The following is a 24,035-nucleotide window of genomic DNA, read 5'->3' as shown; positions in this document are numbered from 1 at the left end:
TTAATTTGAGGACTGAGGGGATTGGGTGTGTCTTTTATGTGTTTGGAATGTAGCCTTGGAGTTTGCCAAAAGGCACCTAAAGGACTCTCAGACCATGAGAAACAAGATTCTATGGTCTGATGAAACCAAGATTGATTTTTTTGGCCTGAATGTCAAATGTCAAGTCTGGAGGAAACCAGACCAGCATGGTGGTGGCAGCATCATGCTGTGGGGATGTTTTTCAGCGGCAGGGACTGGGAGACTAGTCAGGATTGAGGGAAAGATAAACGGAGCAAAGACCAGAGAGATCCTTGATGAAAACCTGCACCAGAGCGCTCAGGACCTCAGACTGGGGTGGATGTTCACCTTCCAACAAGACAATGACCCTAAGCACAGCCAAGACAATGCAGGAGTGACTTTGGGACAAGTCTCTGAATGTCCTTGAGTGGCCCAGCCAGAGCCCAGACTTGAACTTGATTGAACATCTCTGGAAAGACCTGAACATATCTGTGCAGCAACACTCCCCATCCCCATGTGTAGATTGAGGAGGAAAAAAACGATTTAATCAATTTTAGAATAAGGCTGTAACTTAACAAAATGTGGAAAAGGTTAAAGGGTCTGAATACTTTCTGAATGCAGTGAGCACATTTTATAGAAGATGGTGTTAACACACTGTAGCATGGCCTACCTGTGTTTAGTTTCAATCAAAACACATATTTTGCTTAGTGGCGCGCAGTGTTGAGTTTTGGTCACATGAGAGAAAAATGCAACCATTTGCTCAATCATCCTAAAATCTCATAAGAAATTACCTTGTTGTTTTTGTCTTACAGTAATGTTATACTATTATAGTCAGTTTTGTTATGTAGAATGCTATCATCGTGTTTTTGCAGACATTGATTAAACTTTGATCGAACTTTATTAAAAGAGCACCATTTCGCAAGACTAGCCTGTTCTCTAGGAGTAGAGCAGAGAAGGATAGGATCCTGCACATGCTCAGAAGCGTCGGGACATTTAGCTGTTGAGAAATAAAGTCCAGAAAAGTCGAATCTGCGGCCACTCAGTAGAAAAAAAAGGAACTATGAGGAGCTTCAACTTACCAAAAGAATATTCCAGAAAAAAGCCAAGAAGTTTAGCATGCAAAAGAAAAACACAGACAGTAAAACATAAAACACTGCAGCAAAAAGTACAACAACATAGCAAAACACATCACAGCTACACCAAAGAAGCAATTTAACATTTCTAACAAAATATAAAGCCAGCCAACGGTGATAGCTGAGCATTGGGGAGAAAAATTACTTGAAAAGACAAACATGGTGAGAATATATTAGTTGTACTGAAAATGTTTAGCTATAATGATAGAATTAGCATACATAACATAACATTTATGGAAATGTACATGTGGGTGGTACACCAATAATGAAAAGATAGGATGATGAATCTCAGATAAAATGTAATTTACAACTCTTTGATCCCCAATTTTATTTTATTTTATTAAAGTATGACAAAACACAACATTGTACAGACCTAGTAGTTCAATAGAGAAAGGACTGCATATAGTATAGATACAAAGGCTTAAAATTAGCTTAAATAGAATGTAATATATATGTAATATACATGCAAAAGACAGACTTACATTGTTGTTGCGTGTTTCAACTGCTGGGAATTTTCGGACAATGAACTTGACAGCGGACTCCAGGTTCTTGTCTATTAGATAGGATGGTTTTGCTTTGGGGTCACCACAAGCCTATAACGAAGAGGGCCAAAAACACAGACAAATGCTAAAGATGCATCAACAATAATACTAACAACATATCAACAACAAAACATTGGCAGATAAGAAGTGATAGGATGATAAGTCAAATTAAGAAAGTGGTATTTCGGTCACAACTTGAAAATACATTGAGAGAGACTGTGTGAGAGAGAGCAAGCGAGAGAGCGAGCGAGACACAGAGATAGAGACACAGATAGAGACATTGAGAGAGAGAGAGAGAGAGAGAGAGACATTGAGAGAGAGAGAGAGAGAGAGAGAGAGAGAGAGAGAGCGAGAGAGACATTGAGAGAGACACAGAGGTAGAGACATTGAGAGAGAGAGAGAGAGAGAGAGAGAGAGAATACATTTCTACTGACAGAGTGGTATATGGGAGGTTAGAGAGCAGTTAGTGAGAAAGCAGTGCATAGGCATACTTCTACTGGGAGAGAAGATAGTTGAACTGTGTGTTACATTTTAGATGTTAGAAGCAACAAATAGTTTGCAGATGTATGTTTGAGGTAGGGCGGTGTATGGTATATGACACTGGGCATGCACTTCAGCCTGACAAAACAGGAATAGCAATGTTTTAGTATTCAGTCTATAACACGTAAGAGTTGAGGTTCGCAATACACTCAAATGAACACAGTACAGCCGACAGACAATAATATGAGCTTGATAGAAGTATGAGAACAGTTATAAATGTTCAAATCCCAATATGATCAAGACTGGATTTAAGATTAGTGATATGATGCCATGGATCCATGCAGGGAATACTTTCATTTTGCAGAGGAGAGCAGAGCTGTGTTGAATTGCAAAATGAAGTGTCTGAATTCAACTAGGCCCTATGCCTTCCCATTGCCTGATCTTCAATCCCTAAAGATACATTATTTTTGTTTTTGTGGTGCAAATGTCCTGGAACTGTGAAACTGTTCAATTTCATGCTCACAAACCAAAATAATGTATTCTGATCTAATTGTTAGGCTATAGCTGCCCACCGCTTTTCATAACAAGCTAGATAGTCTGCAACTGTTAGATATCATGTAAGAAATCAACTGGAAAAAAATTCACACTAGCAAATATGATTTCTATTTTGACGTAGTGAAATAATCAGAGAGATTCAATTGAAATTTGGGATGGGCCTGTTTGTTGAATTGTGAACGTTGTTAGTACTGAAAAGCATACAAGTAATTCTGGGACATGATACTGGTAGGAAAGCAAGGAAGGGTAGAGGGAGAGGGAGAGATTTAGGGAAGAGCTGAGCAAACCTTCCAAACTTGTCCTTGCTGAGGGAAGCATTGTGATAGAAAGAGAGAAAACCACACAGGTAAACACGGGTAAAGTCAGGTAAACACAGGTAAAGTCAGGTAAACACAGGTAAAGTCAGGTAAACACAGGTAGAGTCATGTTTAAAACATAGAACCATGCATCTACATGAAAAAGGCTTTAGGTTTTACTTCCAGGATAGTTTGTTGAGGAATAGTTTGGCTTTATACACTGTGCACAATAATTAATGTGCTGCTTGTAAAAGCATTGTTCAACAACTAGATCAGCCTATGGTGGAGACACTCCTCCTAGAGTAGTAACACTGTAGACTGTAGAGTATCAAGGCTTTAAGTTTAAGAAAGGATTTACAGAGCTCCAAAAATATTGTGACAGTGACAATTTCATTTTGATTTGGCTCTGAGGTTAAATTGCAAACAGTCTGCTTTAATTTGAGGGTATTTATACTGAACAAAAATACAAACGCAACATGTAAAGTGTTGGTCCCATGTTTCATGAGCTGGAATAAAAAAATCCCAGAGATGTTCCATATGCACAGAAAGCTTATTTCTCTCAAATGTTGTGCACAAATTTGTTAACGTCCCTGATAGTGAGCATTTCTCCTTTGCCAATATAATCCATCCACCTGAGGTGTGTCATATCAGGTGTGTGGCATATCAAGGTGTAGCATATCAAGAAGCTGATTAAACAGCATGATCATTACACAGGTACACCTTGTACTGGGGACAATAAAAGGCCACTGATGTCTCAAATTTTGAGGGAGTGTGCAATTGGCATGCTGACTGCAGGAATGTCCACCAGAGCTGTTGCCAGATAATATAATGTTAATCTCACTACCATAAACTGCATCCAACGTCGTTTTAGAGAATTTGGCAGTGAGTCCAACCGGCCTCATAACCGCAGACCACGGGTAATCACACCAGCCCAGAACCTCAAAATCTAGCTTCTTCACCTGCGGGATTGTCCAGCCACCCAGACAGCTGATGAAACTGAGGAGCATTTCTGTTTGTAATAAAGCCCTATTGTGGGGAAAAACCCATTCTAATTGGCTGGGCCTGGCTCCACAGTGGGTGGGCCTGGCTCCCAAGTGGGTGTGCTTATGCCCTCCCTGGCCCACCCATGGCTGCGCTCCTGCCCAGTCATGTGAAATCTGTAAATTAGGGCCTAATGAATTTATTTCAATTGACTGATTTCGTTATATGAACTACAACTCAGTCAAATTGCTGAAAATGTTGCATGTTGCGTTTATATTTTTGTTCAGTATAAATCCATTTCGGGTGAAGCGCTTAGAAATTACAGCACTTTTTCTACATAGACCCCTCATTTTAGGGGACCAAAAGTATTGGGACAAATTCACTTATACAGTGGATTCAGAAAGTATTCAGACCCCTTGACTTTTTCCACATTTTATTATGTTACAGCCTTATTCTAATAAGGTATTTCTGTTTGTTATTTTTTAGAAATGTGTTAACATTTCTAAAAACCTGTTTTCACTTTGTCATTATGGAGTATTGTATGTAGATCGATGAGATTTATTTAATTTGATTAATTTCAGAATAAGGCTGTAATGTAAAAAAAATGTGGAAAAGGGGAAGGGGTCTGAATCCTGAATTAATGGTAAATAATGTATTGTGTCATTTAGGAGTCACTTTTATTGTAAATAAGAACAGAATATGTTTCTAAACACTTCTACATGAATGTGGATGCTACCGTGATTACGAATAGTCCTGAATGAATCGTGAATAATGATTAGTGAGAAATTTACAGACACAGAAAAACAACAAAAAATGTGTCATTGTCGCAATACTATTGGAGCTCACTGTAAGGTGGTCTTTGATTAGTACAAGTAGTAGGAACAGACACATGCATGTAAACCCAAGGAACCTACAATCCAATGAACCATCTACCAATGAACTTAAAAAGAATATGGGCTAATACATTTCATGCACACAACCCGTAAAGTATAAGGCAACAAATTTGACTCACTGTACTGTTAATTTCCCAGATACATTGCAATATACATTGCAATATAAAAAATGTCTAACAGTAAAATGACAAAATTCACTTTGTTGTAACTACTGTATTTTTCTTTAAAATTTGCTAAATCAAAAGGAGTAAACAGAAAATATATTTCTCTACTTCATCCAACACAACCATGGTCTGAGACCCTAGTTAAGGTAAGTTGGTCTAATTTAATTTAATGAGCAGCACTTAGGATCCCCATTAGCCGCTGCAAAAGGAGCAGTTACTCTTCCTGGGGTCCACATAAAACATGATATAATACATAGTACAGAACACTGTTAGTCAAGGACGTAAATACATCAATTTACAACATCACACATAGCCTACATATCAGTACATGCACACAATATCTAGGTCTAATACATAATACAGTGCACATTACAATATATATATAAAATGGCTGTGTCTTCACAGTCCCACTGTTACCCACTCTAAAACTGACTGGAGATCTACGCTAAGGGTGTCAATTATTTATTTTACTGCTGCAGCCGACGTGTATACTGTTGAGATGTCAGCATATGTAGACACACAGGCGTTATTCAAGGTCAGTGGAAGGTCAGGTAGCCTAGTGGTTAAAGCGTTGGACAAGTAACCGTAAGGTTGCAAGATCGAATCCCTGAGCTGACAAGGTGAAAATCTGTCGTTCTGCCCCTGAACAAGGCAGTTAACCCACTGTTCCTAGGCCGTCATTGAAAATAAGAATTTGTTCTTAACTGACTTGCCTACTTAAGAATAAAGGTACCAAAAAATTAAAAATTTTAAAAGGTAAAAACAGAAAACAGATATGGCCCTACCCGGCTGCCCAGCGGTACACCACACTCAACTGAATGTACATGAGAACATTCCATTAACGAAAACCCTCTGTGTTCTATTAGATAGGTAACTCTCAATCCAAAATAAGGCAGAGGATGCAAATCTACATTTTTTCAGCAATAGGTTATGATCAATGACATCTAAAGCTGCACTGAAGTCTAACAGAACAGCTCCCACATTCTTCTTACTACCAATTTCCTTCAGCCAAGCATCAGTCATTTGTGTCAATGCCGAGCATGTTGAGTGCCCTTCCCTATAAGCATGCTGAAAGTCTGTTGTTAATTTTCTGTCAAATAATGTTGCATTTGATCAAACACAATTTTTTCAAAAAAGCACTTGAAACAGGCTGATTGGTTGTCTGTTTGAACCACTGAAGGGTGCTATGCTATTCTTGGGTAGCGGAGTTACCTTTACCTCCCTGACACACCGTCGTTTATGCTTAAATTGAACATGTGGCAAACAGGAGTCACAATGTATCCCGCTACCAACTTCAGCGATTCATCATCCAGGTTGTCGGTACCAGGTGATTTTTCCAGGACTGACAGTGTACTGACGTCCCCAGGGCGAACATTTCTTTCCCAGTGCTAATACAGTGCTAACTGTGCTTCTCCAGTTGTAACAGTGCTTCACAAGTGCTTTCCCAATGCTAACAGGGTCATTAGAGAGTGAGTAACAGACTGAGGTCAAGGCTGTTTCCTCATAGGAGACCCTCCCTCTGACCGCATAGTAGAGACCTTCCCTCCCTGCACTCTCAGTCAGTCTCTTGTCTATAACAGGACTCTTGTCTATGACAGGACTTTTGTCTATCTGGACTTAGACTGAAACACACAATACAAAGGAGCTAAATGAATTCCTTTATCACCCACTACATCAGTGTACTAATGAACTGTTGAACTGATTATTGACATATGGATGGATGATTTATGTTTTTTCTGCTGTACTGCTATCTGTTTTTACTACATTGATTGCTGTTTTTGTGACTGTGTCTCTGTAAGTACTGTATTTTCCATTGGGATTAAACTGTGTATTGCTATTCTGTTCTAATAATGTACCTACCATACAATGGGGTCCATACTGCCAGTTAAACTTCCACTATATTGGTGTTGGGTGCATAGTTTAATGTAATTATTCTCAGGCTGAGTTGCTAGATACAGTAGGCCTTCAGTACAGTACCATCTTCCCTGATATATATCTCCTCTCTAATGACAAGTCCTGCATAAGAACATCCTACATAAGAGTGGGCTTCCTGTTGTCTCTGTAAAGACTAGGAGGGTTCTGAGGAGGGGCTCTGGGCTGCTTCCGGTTTAGATTTCCCTTACAATTATATGACGTCATAAGAAGCTCTCCTCTCCACAAACAAGGTTATTTTTGATCATTCTGGAAACCAAAAAAGTATTTTTCTAAACGCTACATTGCATTATAAGGGGGTCATACATGCTTATGACAAGTCTTACAATGTACTATAACTACACCGTAAAGTATTATACCGGTTACTCACTTTTAAAACAAATATTGCACTCGGGGACACTGATACACTACATAAACATTATCATGACAGAAATATTATCATAAATATTATCATGGGAATCAGGCGGTTGTGTAAGTTACATCAATATAAAAAGCAATACTGCTGGCCCAGACAGTAGTGTTCAACTTGCAGCCAGCTGTCATAGCAGGGGTCTCATTGTTTTGCTGTCAACAATGTTAATGCTTAACTATAGGCTCTTCTTGGTACACAATCCCATATTGTTGGCCACTGAATCTTCAGATTCACGTTACTTGCCGAGTGGATATGAACAAAATACAATAGATCTCTATTTTGGACCAATTGTCTGTTTAATTCTGGTTGATAAAGCAGTTTGTCTAAGCAGGTTGATTTACTGAGGTAGGCCTAGTAGACTTGTGCAGTAGACTACAGTAAAGGGATACACCTGTGGTAGTAGTATTACATCAAATTAAATTGTATTTGCCACATGCTTCGTAAACAACAGGTGTGGACTCACAGTGTAATGCTTAGAAGGCTTGTGCAGTAGTAATGGGCAGTAAACATGTGCTGTAGGCCTACTGCAGATTTACTGCAGTAAATTTTAGATTTAGTTGTTTGATTTACTGAGGTAGGCCTTTGCACCAGCCTACAATCACAGTAGCCTACAATCACAGATGAAACAGAAAAAGACATCTGAGAATCTTCCTAAATTCTTCTGTCAGCTAGTATCAATGCCTACCAGTTGCTAAGCAACATATCTGTTAGTTCAATGCACAAGCATCAACCTGCTGCCACAGTTTCAATAAGTACAATATGTTTTTTGATAAAACAAGAAATGTACCATGGGTATAAAACCTTTGGCATGTAGCCTATTGTGGCATGCTGAACATAAAAACGGAGGTATATGAATGGAAATATATGAGTAATAGGCGGAATATTACACACAAATTGACTGCAACAGAGAGTGACAAATTGTCACAACTAAGCTCTCGCGTGTTTTGACAATCCTGTATCTTGCGGCCATCATGATAGTCATCTTGTGTCCTGGGGTACGTTTTTTTTGTCTGAATTCTGTATCTGCATAATATTTCTATCACATCTAACTTGAATTGAGAGTTGAGGGAGTGAGACACAGAAGATGATTGTGAGGTGCCTATAAAGGGATAGGCCTACTAGGCCAGGTAGACCCTCAGCACAAGGGTTGGTTGGCTGGAGGGTACTAGCAGACAGACAGTCAAGGCAGAGAGGCATGATTCTCCACTAGCCTCCATTCAGCTACACATTGGACAGCCTCCAGCTATCTTCTATCTGCTGCCAAGTCAGCAAAGAATCTCTAATACCCAGTTATTGTCCCAAATGGCACCCTATTCCCTATATAGTACACTACCCTGGTCAAAAGTAGTGTACTATGTAAGGAATAGGGTGCCATTTGGGACACAAACACAGTACTCTCTCTCATCATTAAAGGACTGACTGTCACTGTATCAAAGTCATTAAAATGGACAGCTACACTCTAAGAATGCTCGTCTCTGTTACACTGAGTGAAACGTCTAGTAGGGTTGGTTGGTACCCAGATTTTCATACTGTCATACCGTCTCTGTACCATACTGAGGTATAAGTTATTACTGAATGTGCACACAAGGGACACACAAAACCATTTTAGCAGGGATCTTGATCCAGGATGGGATTGAATGTTTCTGCTGTAACCAAGAAGCTTGATCATTACATCTAGACACTTAGCTAGCAAGTTAGCAAACCAAATACATAGCCGGAGCCCTGAGCTGGATATAGATTTCATATAGTTATACTTATATTTATAAGCAGTGGCGTAGCACGCACCCCCGGAGCTGCTACAGTTTTAATGGTATTGAAAATCATACCTTTGGTATTTCGAAATACCTCGGTATACATTATAAATGGTATGTCGCCCAAACCTAACGTCTAGTATGGAATCTGCCATTCATGACACACCTCGCCAGTCCCCACTATGAATAAGTAATATATCAGTCACCCAAGCCACGGACTGTTTACCTGGCTACCGTCTAGCAGATGGAATCAGTACAGGTGCATCAGAGCCAAGACCGAGAGACTAAGAAACAGCTTCTATTACCAGGATATCAGACTGTTGAACAGACATCACCAGCCGTCTATCAGGTCACACACACACACACACACACACACACACACACACACACACACACACACACACAGCGCTGCTGTCCCATGTCAGAGACATTGAACCACTGGACACTTCCTGTTTCACACTGAGTATTTAAATACTGTATTCCCGACATAATGCATTCTAATATTTATACAACTGTACTTTGTATTTAGTTACTCTGTTTATACACACTGCATATTTATTTATATACTGGAGTCTTGACATTGCTCACTAATATATCTACTGATGTACTTATCATTGATATCTACTGATGTACATATCATTATCCCAGTGTACATACATATAGATTGCATTTTTATTACTGTTACAGTGCTATTTGAGTTGTTAATTGGATTCATCCTGACGTTCTTGATTGCTTATTGTAACTTGTTTACTCTTGAATTATTTGTGTACTTGTTTGACATTATACTGCATCATTTGGAGCTAGTAATACAAGCATTTTGCTGCACCCACTTTAACATCTGCTAAACTGTGTATGCAACCAATAAACGTTGATGACTTTTTAAAAATGATAAATTAATAGTGAATACTAATACACGAGTAATAATGCTACTAAGAGTGGTTTTCTCTGTAGGGTTTTACAATGAGCAAATTAAACACCATGGGCCAATTTCCCAGACACAGATTAAGAGTCTTGGACTAAAAAGCACAAGCCTTCATTTGTGTTCAGGAAAGTGGCCCTAGTGTGGAATCGGTATATCACAACATCCCCACTATCACTATGAGTAAGTGTAACAAACAAATCACAAGTATTTTCTAAAACTGTGGCTTCTTTAAAATACTTATCCCTTCTATCTCAGGAAAATGTGTTTACTGAATGTTTTTCAAACCAGGACCAGGATACAGTATGTGCTCCGGTGCATCAGGCATGTATAACAACCATATAACATACATGTATACCAACTGTAGATACTGCCGTGCCATTGGTTAGTAAGTAGTATGGTTCAGTCATGATGTGCCAATATGTGTCTGTCAGATGGTAACTGCTAATCTGACTGATTATAAATGTGTTCCCATTATATTGATCTCTGACTTCAATCTTAGCATTGGCTAAAGAACCTAGAAAAGCATTCCTTTGCCAATTTATTTAACTAATATTGTGGTGCCTTATGCAAGTATGCGGGAGAAACTATGTAGCTAGCTAGCCATCAAGCACAACAATTACTGCAAAGCTAGGCATGTAGTTACATTATAGGCTATTTCAGTGAGATACTATTTTATTTCAAGCCAGTGAACCATAGCTTTCAGTAAGTAGCCTATGAGTTATTATTCTTTTTACACGAAGATTGAAATAGACCAATCTCAGAAAACAGTGATTTATTTGTCCTATTGATGAGTGGGCTTGGCTAGCCAAATTACGTTAGCTTATCTGCAACACATTTTCAAGAGGGCCTTGACTGGCATTCTGCAGCCGTAGCTGTCATGAATTGGGTTTCAAAATAAAGGTTTCTGCCATACACCACATATGAGTTTTGGGGGTTTGATCTTTCAATCTCTTGAATGCAGTACAATTGATTATGAACCGAAGAATTACACTGGTACCTTACCTTCTTGATATTATAGATGCGAGTGAGCATTCCGATGCCCCTGTCGTTCAAAATGGTAAATTTCTCGGCCAGTTTTTGCTGGCCAGGTTGGAGCGAGCCGCGCGACAGTGTTGCCGACATAGCTACTGATTCTTGTAAAATATTTGTTGTAGAATTGCTGCTGCGTTTTGTTTGTTGTGAAAATAGTGACACTCCAGTGCTACAATGTTACAATTCGCCCATTATGTGGGTGGAGCGGTTTCGCCAATCCCCACTCCTCTCTCCCGTCGCGGTTTTTACTAGGTGTTGTCCTATTTTACGAAAACGAGGCTGACAGGCTGTTTCCTGCAATCCAAATGCACGTCACGTGACCCGCATTTTATTATGGGGAAGGAATATGGGCCTATATGTAGGCGGCTACACCCACGACAAAATAGTTCTCAAGTATTTGATCCTACATTGAAGGCCTACAATAAAGTGTGGCTGGATGTCTCAATATGAATATTTTATATTATTGTCCTAAATCCTCAGTTATGTTTGAACATTATGATGACAGCATGTAAAATAGACTTTGAAATACTATACCACTGGACCAAACTGAATAGCCTATAGGACGCACACACACACACACACACACACACACACACACACACACACACACGCTTCATGATGGCATCATGTGATAGTGACATCTGTGACGCCTAGAAAAATACTCTGGTCCCCCATAAAGGCTGAGTGACTAATCTGAGTTCTCAATTTTCAAATTGGAGTTGACAAAACCTGCCCATCAACATGCAGGAGTCCATTTGAAGCAGGAGCTTGGCACTGTGAACATTACATCCTATGGAGTAGCCTAGACTGGTAGAGCGGCAGACCAATCTAACACTGGATTTTTTTTCTCCTTTGCTTTGTTTTGAGAAGACAAAGGAGATGCAGTCTCTTGCCCAGGAAATCAAGACATTTTCCAAGACCAATTTGAGAAAGCAATGCACCCGCGTGACGACGTTGAGCGGCAGGAGGATTATTGAGACATGGAAAGGGTCGACTATACATGTTGTAGAGGATAAAAGTCAGCCTGAGACAGCATGCGGCTATGTACAGGACAACAGCTGGGACGTACAAGTTGGAGTTATTAAACCTTATTTACTATTAGGTGAGTGGATGTCGATGAGATATGTGTTATTGACAGGGGATAATTAACAGGTGCCTACACAGACACACATACTGTAGCTGTCAGTATGATATGAGGCCTTACGTTTTCAGTTTGTTGTCTCTGAGACGGAGTCTACTGGATTGTTGCATGTAAACACATTTAATTTTTCCCCTATAGACAGTTTAAAATCATGTTTTTGAAAAAACAACAACATCTTTATCATTACTGAAGTAAATATCCTAAAAAATATCTATGCTCAGTTAATAATATTTCAATTTAAAACAATTTCTTACAGGCTTACAATTTGATGGTTATTTTTTCTTGTTGTAGGCTCACAAGATGCTGCACATGACTTTGGCACTTTGAGAAAATATAAGGTATTGTTTTATTTAATAGAGATAAGCTTTATATTTAACACAATTTTCTGTCTTGTTTTGGTGTTTCATAGATGTTCTTCTTCCATTTCAGGTGTCCCACATTTTGAATGTAGCCTACGGTGTTGAAAACGCATTTCCAGACCTGTTCATTTATAAAACACTGAGCATTCTGGATGTTCCTGATACTGACATAACATCCTATTTCCAAGAGTGCTCAAAATTCATAGACCAAGCAAATGCAGAGGTATGTTGTATGTGTTTTCACAACATTGTAGGCTAATGTAGTCTAATTGGGGGCTGCAATATCCAGTTTCCTTTTCGCTGTTTTCTTTTTCAATTTATGCTTTAATACCGTATCTTTCACTGCATTCATCTTACCTGACAGTTTCAACATTCCTACTCATCATGAAAGATGACACATCATGAAAGATGTTTTATATCAAGGATAAACTATGCAGTCACTTTACCCCTACCTATATGTACAAATTACCTTGCCTAACCTGTACCCCGCACATTGATTCGGTGCCGGCACCCCTGTATATAGCCTCGTTATTGTTATTTTTCACTTTTGTTTATTTAGTAAATATTTTCTTAACTCCATTTATTGAACTGCATTGTTGGTTAAGGGCTTGTAAGTAAGCATTTCACGGTAAGGTCTACCTGTTGTATTCGGCGCATGTGACAAATACAATTTGATTTGATAATCACTTTGCTCTATACAGTACATACTGTAGGTACAATTACTTTACTTTAATAGTAATTTCTTTGAGTGTTCAAGTTGATGACCTGGCATATATCTGATACTGGACAGCAGTGAGCCAATGCAAGGCCTCCCTCCCTACCAGTAGGTATTTAGGCATCCTCCCTACCTCTGTATCCACACTGTAGTAAATAATACAGGGCTGAGTTTTCACCATGCATAATTTAGCATGTTGTAGAAAGATCTTATCACTAGTGGCCCTTTGTTTGCTATACAACCTTTTACCAAATCGCTGTGCCTATCACGCAACAACCTGACACTGTCACATGTTGCAAATTCACCAAAGGTTTATGATTACAATGACTGGTCCTATTGGAAATAAGTTTCCACTCTCTGTTGAATGGAGGTCAGTGGCTCTTTTTTACTTCCCTATGTAATCTGGGATACCATGCAGGGGTAACTCCAACTGCCTAATCAAAGCATCCATGTTGCCTTTAGCTAAGTGGGAGAATAACTCTTTCACCTTATAGCTTGTAATTTTCCCATTATGTGTGATTAGCATAAAATTATTTTATTAGATTGACCTGTGTGAATTGAAGACATTCGATTCAAATTTAAAGCAGCCGAGCACATCAGGTCTCATGCCTTTGGACTGGATAGCACTAAACTGACATAAGGCATCATATTCCCCCAAAACATTCCTTACCCCAGGACACTTCAACAGGTTTCCTGGGGTAAGGAACACATCTTTTAAAATTAAGTCCCTCAGTTGACCACCTGATTACTTTTTTGTTCAAGCTGGGTTGAAGTTTGTTTGTGCACATTCTAATAACATAAGGCTTGTTTCTCTCGTCTTCCCCCTCAGAAAGGAGTTGTGTTGGTTCACTGCAATTCTGGAGTCTCGAGGTCAGCCTCGGTCGTCATTGGGTACCTGATGTCCACAGAAGGAAAGCCTTTCAATGATGCGTTTACCTTGGTGAAATCGGCTCGGCCAGCCACGTGCCCAAACCCAGGGTTTCTTGAACAGTTGAAAGGTTTCAAACCGAAAGGGGGCATAGAAGCCAATGGTGTGGGCTATGCATGAGCAACAACAGCAACACCTCCAGGGCCAGAGTAATGCATTTCATCATCAGCCACTGTTTCTCACAAGGAGGCCATTCTGATGTGTCCAAAATGGTGCCCTATTTTCCTATACAGTATAATGCGCTGGGGCCCTGGTCAAAAGTAGTGCAACATATAGGGAATAAGATGTCATTTTGGATCTTACTATGTCCCCTAATACCCAAGGTACCCCAACATCATGTTTAGGTGTTCATTTGACGCCATTTTTTCAAAAGCCCTACAATGCCCTGTCAATATACACTGTGGGTCCAGTTTTATTCAATAGTTAAACATCTCTGTTATCAATTTCTATAAACCACTGAGGGTGGTAATGAGGCCACAATGGAATTTAAGAAAGGTATAAATATACAATTTCCAACTTGATGAACCATGTCTGTACAACAATTCTTAAGTTCATTTTGAGTCTTTCCTTTTTTGTACCAAAATGTGTGAGGTGAAAGTTAGAGAAAACTTGACTAAACTGTATTATTTAATATAGTTTTAATGTTGTTAACTTATATCTTGGTTTAAGAAATATTATGGACATCCTTACTTTGTCTTAACATATTATTTATTGCATGTTGGGATGTTATCTATGGCAAGGGATTTCAGAAACGTTCCTTGCCCAGGGTCCCCCACCCATGCAAACCGACAACCCCGGGACCCCCATCATTTGTTAGCAAAAAGTAAAATAATGTCTTGTCTTATCATTAGGTGAATGATAATTGCAAGTATAAGTAATCAATTTTAAATTAATAGATTTGGTTTGGACTGTTTAATTATTTTAACCTAGCCGCAGTTCATTGCAAGTGTAAACTCGACTCAACTTGCTGTTGTGAAGCAAATTTTCTGCAACTCTACATGTTTTTCCATTGAGTTGAGAGAACATTTAGCAGATTTGAAGCTAATTTCCAGCAATTCTATGCATTTTGCCGTGGCTACCGCTGTGTGCTTCTCAAATATTATTAAATCAATGTGCATGTGCCCTGGAATTTTCGATTCTCCCTGACTGTCTAGCTTTTATTTGATTGTTAGTTCTCAAAGATGCTACTACTTAAAACTATACATAGTTCAATATCTTTTCTGCATGCTTTCTATCTAGTTTAAGTTGACACTGAAACTGTTTTTCCATTCTGAAACGGCGGCCTAAGAATTTTCTATACAGAAAAAACCCTGGTAATTAGCATCATATTAAAGGAATAATTCGAGATTATGACTATGAAGCCCTTTATCTACTTCCCCAGAGTCAGATGGTAGCATACTAGCTAGCATGCTAACGGTTCCTGTAGACTTCCAGTTATTGTGCTAACGGTAGTTAGCATTGGCTCGTGAAATTACCTCTAACGTCCTCCATACTGGACGCAGAGACTTAACAATAGTATCCACGATGGTATTCTGTTGTAGCAGCGATATTCATAAAAAATATTTTTTTCACATAAAATCCCCAAAAATATTTCCCCCAAATTTGAAAACCCCTGATCTATGCGACGTTGAATAAACTAAGATAATAATATAGTGGAGGCTAGATTTTTTGTTGTTGTTGTAACAGACATGCATTATTTTTTATGTTATTATTATAAGTTTTAAATGTTGTTGTTTTTTATTGCAAAAAAAATTACTCTGATTGTGGGTGTTTGAAATATGATGTTTATTAATGTTAAATTCTTTTATATGAACATGTTTGATAAAATGTTATGAACTCTTGTTCTAGAATGTACACATATAATTATTCTAGTTACTTATTCTTCCATACTCAATGTAGGCTAGGCTACTGCTAACATTTACAACATAAGATGTGTTTCGGGAACTAGTGTGAATTGCGTTGTCAAGAACCTGTTGATTAATGCAGAAATGCACCCTTTGGATCAATGTGTGTGTGTAAATTCAGAATATGTTTGAATAAAATATTGCTACTGAAGAGAAAATCTCCATTCAATTGAGTTTATAACGTTATTCTATCCTTGTTGGCTGATTATCGTGACATTAATTACATCTGCTTACAATGGCAGTATTATGTCCTCATGCATAATAACCACTTATAAACATGTTATAATCATGTAATATAACATTTAGTAGGCTATAAACTATTTAGACAGGACTAAACTCTTTGGACAGATGCACTCGGCTTAATATCACACATCGTCAAAGCAGTGTAATTTGATTATTAGAACATTATTATTAGCCTACACATTAAGTATGTTAACATGCACACTAATAATTCGATATTAACCTGATATTGCAGTAAGCAGAGTATGTAAATAGTCACTTAAACACCTTACTCTGCTTATCAAATCGGCATAAAGCCAAAATCTAAGGAAACATACGCCGATTAAAACACCTGGTTTTCTGAACAATCTTTCGAATTGTTATGACATAGTAATCCGAGTACAAGCGGTGTATTTGATCTGCGCATGTGCCAGCACCAGCAGCGCAAACCTCCCTCTTATGCGCGAGTGAAGTGAGTTCACAAAAAATAAAAGTATGCATTTTAGAAATAGTTTTCATGTCCAGACTTTATATGTCCGAATTCAGAATCAAATATGCTTCACAAAAATAACATGGTCACTGTGTTAGAACGTTTATTTTGATTGGCGATTTTCTGCATTTATCAAAAGTCCCATCAGGTACTGATGTCAGATGTGTCCATGTAAACAGGATCATTAGGGAGTCGTTCTCGCAAAGCATGTAAACGTTTTCAACGAACTATTATATTAATCTGACTATCCACTCACATGTTTGAATAGGGCACAATAATGGCAAATGCCGTTTGCATTTACGCTTGTCAGGTTCAATCCCAACAGAGCGGTTCTAATATTGCAGCCTAATCGAGAGGATGCTGTGGTAGAAAAGACAACTGTGTCTAGACTACTGAACATCAATAGCTGGGAAGTGACACCACGAAACTACTAATAGGCTACAACTAGGCTGTATGGCATGCTCCATATTTTGTGAGAAAAAAATCCACAGGCGAATATTGCATCCAACAGGTGTGGCCATGGGCTTTCTATCGCTGTGAGGTTTCGCTCGCGGGAAGGCTGTACCTCTCACACGTTGACAAGTTTCGGCGGGGAATTCCGTATTCTACATGGGCACTCTCTCTTCGACCCTCACGCGACGGAAAACGGCAGTTGTCTCCGTCATAGTCACCGAGCGAGAAGAACCGGTTTGGACAGCAGAGAACGAGGACCACCTGACCGAAGCTGGACCGAGCGCCGTCATTAAAAATGCGGTTCAAAAGGTCGCTCGAGAGATGCAGAAGGTGTCTGTCATCAGCGAAGAAGGCAAGTGCTGAAACTTTCGTTGCCCTTATCAACGCATCATTAACTGTACCCTGTAGTCAGAGTGAATGTTAGTGCGCTGAATAGAGAATTTAAAAAAGAGCCAAGTTTCTATATATTGTAGGCTAAACACTACATATATTGTGCACTTCAATAAAGGGTTTACGATTTAAAATATTTATGCAGGTATTTATGTCATTCAGTTCATTCAATGTTTCAACTTAACCTACACTAAGTGTACAAAAAAAACGTTCCTAATATGGAGTCGGAAAGCGTTCCACAGGGATGCTGGCCCATGTTGACTCCAATGGCTGGATGTCCTTTGGGTGGTGGACCATTCTTGATACACAGGGGAAACTGTTAAGTGTGAAAAACCCATCAGCGTTGCAGTTCTTGACACAAACTTGTGTGCCTGGCACCTACTACCATACCCTGTTCAAAGGCACTTAAATATATTGTCTTGCCCATTCACCCTCTGAATGGCACACATGCACAATCCATGTATTAATTGTCTCAAGGCTTAAAACTACTTATTTGACCTGCCTCCTCCCCTTCATCTATATTAATTAAAGTGGATTTAACAAGTGATCAATAAGGGATATCAATATCCGATCATAGCTTTCACCTGGATTCACCTGGTCAGTCTATGTCATGGAAAGAGCAGGTGTTCATAATGTTTTGTACACTCACATTGTCTCTGACAGACTACAACTTTTAATTGTTTTTTATAAACTGTTGAAAGTAATTAGTTCTGCTAACATTTTTTGGGGGGAAACCCGTAGTAACCCAACTCTAACGCTCGTCGTCGGTGAAAGGAAGAGTCGACCAAAGCGTAGCGTGGAAAGTTTTCATGATATTTATTTTCAAGGAACACTCAAACAAAAATAACAAATTCAAAAACGAAAGCAAACAGTTCCGTCAGGCACAGACACTAAACAGAAAATAACACCCCACAAAACCCAAACGGAAAATCACAACCTATATCTGATCCCCAATCAGAAACAACGATAGACAGCTGCCTCTGATTGGGAACCACACTCGGCAAAACAACAAAGAAATAGAAAACATAGATTTTCTCACCCGAGTCACACCCTAACATAGAGAATAAATAAGGGTCTCTAAGGTAAGGGCGTGACAAACTCAAAGTATTCCAGTGTTCAATAGCTAAAGTACACTGAACAAGAATATAAATGCACATGCAATAATTACAAGAATTTTACTGAGTAACAGTTCATTTAAGGAAATCCATCAATTGAAATAAATAAATTAGGCCCTATTTTATGGATTCCACATGACTGGGAATACAGATATGCTTCTGTTGATCACAGATACCTTAAAAAAGTGAAGTTGCTGGGTATTGGAGGGAACTGGAACACTATCATACACGTCAATGTAGAGCATCCCAATGGGTGACATGTCTGGTGAGTATGCAGGCCATGGAAGAACTGGGACGTTTTCAGCTTCTAGGAATTGTGTACAGAGCCTTGCAACATGGGGCCGTGCATTATCATGCTAAAACATGAGGTGGTGGATGAATGGCACGACAATGGGCCTCAAGATCTCATCACGGTATCTCTGTGCATTCATATTGCCATTGATTAAACACAATTGTGTTCATTGTCCGTAGCTTATGCCTGCTTATACCATAAGCCCACCACCACGGGACACTCTGTTCACAGCGTTGACATCAGCAAAGCACTCTACCACACAACGCCATACACGCTGTCTGCCATCTGCCCCTTACTGTTGAAACTGGGATTCATCCATGAAGAGCACTCTTCTCCAGCGTGCCAGTGGCCATCGAAGGTGAGCATTTTCCCACTGAAGTTGTTTCCAATGCCGAACTGCAGTCAGGTCAAGAACCTGGTGAGGACGATGAGCACGCAGATGAGCTTCCCTGAGACGGTTTCTGACAGTTTGTGCAGAAATTCTTTGGTTGTGCAAACCCAGTTTCATCAGCTGTCCGGGTTGCTGGTCTCAAACTATCCCGCAGGTGAAGAAGCCGGAAGGTCCTGGGCTGGCGTGGTTACATGTAGTGTGTGGTTGTGAGGCCGGTTGGACGTACTGCCAAATTCTCTAAAACGACATTGGTGGAGGTTTATGGTAGAGAAATTAACATTAAATTATCTGGCAACAGCTCTGGTGGACATTCCTGCAGTCAGCATGCCAATTGCACACTCCCTCAAAACTTGAGACATCTGGGCATTGTGTTGTGTGACAAAACTGCACATTTTAGAGTTTCCTTTTATTGTCCCCAGCACAAGATGCACTTGTGTAATGATCATGCTGTTTAATCAGCTTCTTGATATGCCACACCTGTCAGGTGAATGGATTATCTTGGCAAATGAGAAATGCTAACTAACAGGGATGTAAACAAATTTGTGCACAAAATCTGAGAGAAATGCGTTTTTTGTGCGTATGAAACTTTTCTGCAATCTTTTATTTCAGCTCATGAAACATGGGACCAACCCTTTACATGTTGCGTTTATATTTTTGATCAGTGTAATAAAGTGACCCATATGATTACATTTTTAAGTTGTAAATATTGAACTGTTTTGTGGGTGCTGAGAATGACAAATATTTGTGCGCACGCTGGCGTAGCAGACGGATATAGATATATACGCTAATACAGGACTATTACTTTTGTGAAGGAAAGCAACCTTACTTCCCATGGCTACAGTATGTTACAGAATGCTGCATTATCCTCTGCCATTAAGAGTTGTGCACATGACCTTGTTGATGGTGAGAATGGCTCGTCTCATTATTGAACATCAATTTGCCTGGCGGTTTTGATATCTGTTCATCATGTGCAATTACACCTCATAGCACAACAAACTGCTTAATACTATTTTAGAAATATACCTATCTTTCTTCAAACATGCATACAACATTGTATAAAAGTATCATAAAGTTTTAAAAAATAGATTTACCCTCAATCCTCTAAAAACAGAGCCAAATAGAGCCACTATTAAGTATTCATCACTTGCAAAAAAAAGTTTAATTCTATAATCAGCACAACACAGATACATCAAGTAATTGTTACTCAGCTATCAATGTGACTGACTACTACTTTATTCTTTTAAGAAAACAAGCAAAACATAATATAATCAAGTAAGAACAACTTATTTAATAAATGTTAGATTGATTTTAAAATATTAAATAATCATAACTTGTAAAAACGCAATAACTTAACATTAGCAGAACACAAATAATTAAAGTTAAATTGACTGAATAACTTAACATTGGTTAACAGTACTGAAAAACATTAAGTGAAAGAAATCATATTGACATATGAGTTAGTACCACTTTTATGATTTGAGTTCTACTGACCATTAGAGATGTTTGAGTAGGCACTACTCAATTTCTTTATTGAGTTAGGCAGTAACTTTTTACAGTGTAGGGTATCACCTTTATTTTTAATAAAAGCAAGATGAGTCTCAGAGGGTTTGTAGTAGCCTAAACACGATTTCATGTAGACCTCATTATCTCCCTATAGATATAGCCTACACTCTCAGAAACAAGGTGCTAAGTAGAACCATATATGGTTCTTTGTTCCATAGGGTAACCCTTTTTGGTGCTAGGGAGAACCTAGAACCCTCTATAGTGGGTTCTTCATAGAACCCCCTGAATATGGTTCTACCTAGAACCCTATATGACTGTTTTTTCTTTGGTGGGTTCTTCCTAGAAACCTCTATGAACAGTTCTGCCAGCCTTATTAAAATTACATTCTTTATGACAATACATTACATAAATTGCAAGGCCTTTCTTTGTGGGCCTAGTTATACCCTAACACAGTGGTGTTAGGAAACTCCTGGTTTACAGATCACATCAGGCCTGCAAGTCACATTATGCGGGCTTGCAAAGTGATGTATAAAATCACCCTACAATAGAGCATGTTTGGATATATGATTCTATGTAGAACCTTTCTTGCCTTCCAAATAACCCTTCTTGCCTTAAAAATAATAATTCTTGCCTTCCAAAGAATAATCAAATAACCATTTCTTCCAAAAACTGTTCTTAGGATGTTAAAGATTCTAGGTAGAACCCTTTACCTTACAAAGAACCCTTGTCTTCTAAAAATTGTTATTCACATCAAAAATGTTTTTGGTAGAACCCTGTCCCTCCACAAAGAACCCTTTTGGAACATTGAATGTGTCATTACCAGTGTTTGAAACTGCATGGACAATCTTCAAAATTGTATGCTAAAAAGCCCAGTTACTTCCAGTCAGCCCAGACTGTATTTCCAAAGGTTTAGGCTAACATGTTGACCACTTCATGTCAGTTATCTCAACATTTAGGCCTACTGAACAATGCCCATGGTGAGTGCAGCACATAAACACAGTCCTTCCATTGGGACCCAGACCCACAGGACCTTGTTTGCACCCTGCCACACACCCAAAGTGGAGTTGGCAAGCTGCATAGTGGCCTCTGAGACTTTGACAACACCATGCAGCTGGCACAACATCTTGAAGTAATTTTTCGAATTTGTATGGCCTCACCCAGGCACGTGCACCGATAAGGGTCTACCTGTGCCCGAGCACCTGCCCCTTTGCCCTCCCACTCACCAAGTGCCCTTTTGGGTGGTGGTATAATTATATTTATTGGATACAGTTTTTGTCGTTTTGTTCTGAACCCACTGCCCGCTAGTCGTTATGACATTGTCAAGTTAGCCACCCACCTGTACCCCACTTCTCCGCTGGTGGGTGCCCTTTTTTAATTTTTAGCACTTGCCCCCTCAAATGTCTGTGCACGGCCCTGGCCTCACCTGTTCAAAAACACCAGTCAAATTAAATCCCATTATTGCACAATGTCATAGCCCACACAGCTGAGGTCACTAAAATACTTTTTTCTTTCAAGATAATATATTATATCATCAGGAATTGTTACAAAGTTACAAATATTCATTTTTCAAAGCAAGTTGGTCAGATAAGAGCTGGGTTTGGACATATGACAGGACTCATTTACATCACCTACAGAAAACAATCAAAACACACTTGAAGATATTGTAAATCAGGAATATCCTATAATATACAGTTAAGTGTCAAAATAATGTAAACACTAACATAACTTTTTTTTAAATAGGGCAACCATGAGCCACCAGAACAAATTCCATGCACCTTGCCATAGATTCTACAAGTGCCTGGAACTCTATTGGAGGTTTGCGACACCATTCTTCCATGAGAAATTCCATCATTTGGTGTTTAGTTGATGGTGATGGAAAACGCAGTCTTAGGCGACGCTCCAGAATCTCCCATAATTGTCCAATTGGGTTGAGATCTGGTGACTGAGACGGCCATGGCATATGGCTTATATTGTTTTTAAGCTCATCAACCACTCGTAAACCTGTGGATGGGGGGTGGGGCATTGTCATCCACTCCCTTCAGGATAGAAATAATGGCTGAGTATTTACTGGCGTTTACCTTGCCCTCTAAGGAGTTGAGTGGATCTAAACCATGCCAAGAAAACAGCCACCAGAACTCTCATTTACTGTAGTGTTTCCATTATTTTGGCAGTTACCTGTACATATGTTATATACAGTATGGGTTAGTTTAGAGTAACCTATGGTGTTACAGGGTCAGTATTCAGACCATTTCTCTGTCATGGTAACTCTGTAACACATTAATAGCATATTGTTGTTGTTTTTGTCTTCATTACCCTTTAGAAATCCATCATAATGACTGAATCTTACTGTTTTATTTCAAGCCTACTGGACTCACAGGGTTGAGTAGGCAGAACAAAGACAGTGGAATTGATTATGTGTCCTCTTCTCTACTCTCTGGGCAGCAGATTGAGCACACATACACATCTCTCCTCTTTGGGCAGTGGATTGAATGCACTGCAGGCTCAAGCTCTAATTTGCTCTCCAGACCTGGGTTCAAATACTATTTGAAATAATTTAAAATACTTTATCTGTGCTTGATTGAGCTTGCCTGGATCAATAGAACAGTCCCAAAACTGTAACCCCCTGCTTACCTGTCACTCAAGGCAGGCTATAGCAAACGCTCAAAGTATATGAACATTTTAAAATACTATTTGAACCCAGGTCTGCTGCTCTCCACTGTGTTGTCTGCTGCCAAAGCTTATTGGACAGCTGCTAGGAAAGCAATTAAAGATAGCCAAATGATGCGTAATTAAGAGGAATGAATTCAGCCCAATCACAGTGAAGAGCCGTTAGATTAACATGAGTACAAACCAGGGTCAATCTGCACTGTGTTTTTCCAGGGGTAGCTCCTCAGTAGAGGAAACCTCCCATCATCTCTACAATCCACAAAACTGTTATTTTTAGATGTCAATTTGCTCTAAATAAAATCTTTGTCTCTTTTATTATGCTTTTTATAACACCTTTTTTGTGCTAGTGAACTGTGCATTTGCCTGCTCTGTGTGAAT

General features: G+C 39.1%; 2 protein-coding genes across 8 annotated transcripts in view; one reads left to right on the top strand and one right to left on the bottom strand.

The window, feature by feature from the left end:
• LOC115111459 (nck-associated protein 1) overlaps window positions 1-11,362 on the bottom strand; it is a 56,617-nt gene extending 45,255 nt beyond the window's left edge. For 3 of the 7 annotated variants that reach the window (XM_029637544.2, XM_029637515.2, XM_029637534.2), the window contains exons 1-3: window positions 11,061-11,361; window positions 2,995-3,012; window positions 1,613-1,723 (exon numbers count right to left, since the gene is read on the bottom strand). In XM_029637544.2, the coding sequence (XP_029493404.1) occupies window positions 1,613-1,723; window positions 2,995-3,012; window positions 11,061-11,180 (249 nt within the window). In that variant the 5' untranslated portion in view covers window positions 11,181-11,361. Of the gene's footprint in view, window positions 1-1,612; window positions 1,724-2,994; window positions 3,013-11,060 lie in introns of all 7 variants that reach the window. The other 4 variants (XM_029637570.2, XM_029637579.2, XM_029637524.2 and 1 more) reach the window with 3 other exon arrangements.
• Window positions 11,363-11,746: 384 nt separating this feature from the next.
• LOC115115778 (dual specificity protein phosphatase 19-like) lies at window positions 11,747-16,282 on the top strand. The gene is made up of 4 exons (XM_029644271.2): window positions 11,747-12,192; window positions 12,523-12,569; window positions 12,661-12,813; window positions 14,135-16,282. The coding sequence occupies exons 1-4, from the start codon at window positions 11,970-11,972 to the stop codon at window positions 14,351-14,353; spliced, it is 642 nt and encodes a 213-aa protein (XP_029500131.1). The 5' UTR covers window positions 11,747-11,969; the 3' UTR covers window positions 14,354-16,282.
• Window positions 16,283-24,035: the final 7,753 nt, after the last annotated feature.

The sequence above is a fragment of the Oncorhynchus nerka genome, linkage group LG3 (assembly GCF_034236695.1).
Source record: "Oncorhynchus nerka isolate Pitt River linkage group LG3, Oner_Uvic_2.0, whole genome shotgun sequence".
In the NCBI taxonomy this organism is placed as follows: Eukaryota; Metazoa; Chordata; class Actinopteri; order Salmoniformes; family Salmonidae; genus Oncorhynchus; species Oncorhynchus nerka.
The sequence above is the reverse complement of the archived record's forward strand: the minus strand, read 5'-3'. Positions and strand labels throughout refer to the sequence as shown.

Coding starts and splice junctions, on each gene's coding strand:
- LOC115115778 (XM_029644271.2), top strand. CDS start 11,970: ATGCAGTCTCTTGCCCAGGAAATCAAGACATTTTCCAAGACCAATTTG. Junction 12,570..12,660: donor GCACTTTGAGAAAATATAAG/GTATTGTTTTAT, acceptor CTTCCATTTCAG/GTGTCCCACATTTTGAATGT. Junction 12,814..14,134: donor TAGACCAAGCAAATGCAGAG/GTATGTTGTATG, acceptor CTTCCCCCTCAG/AAAGGAGTTGTGTTGGTTCA.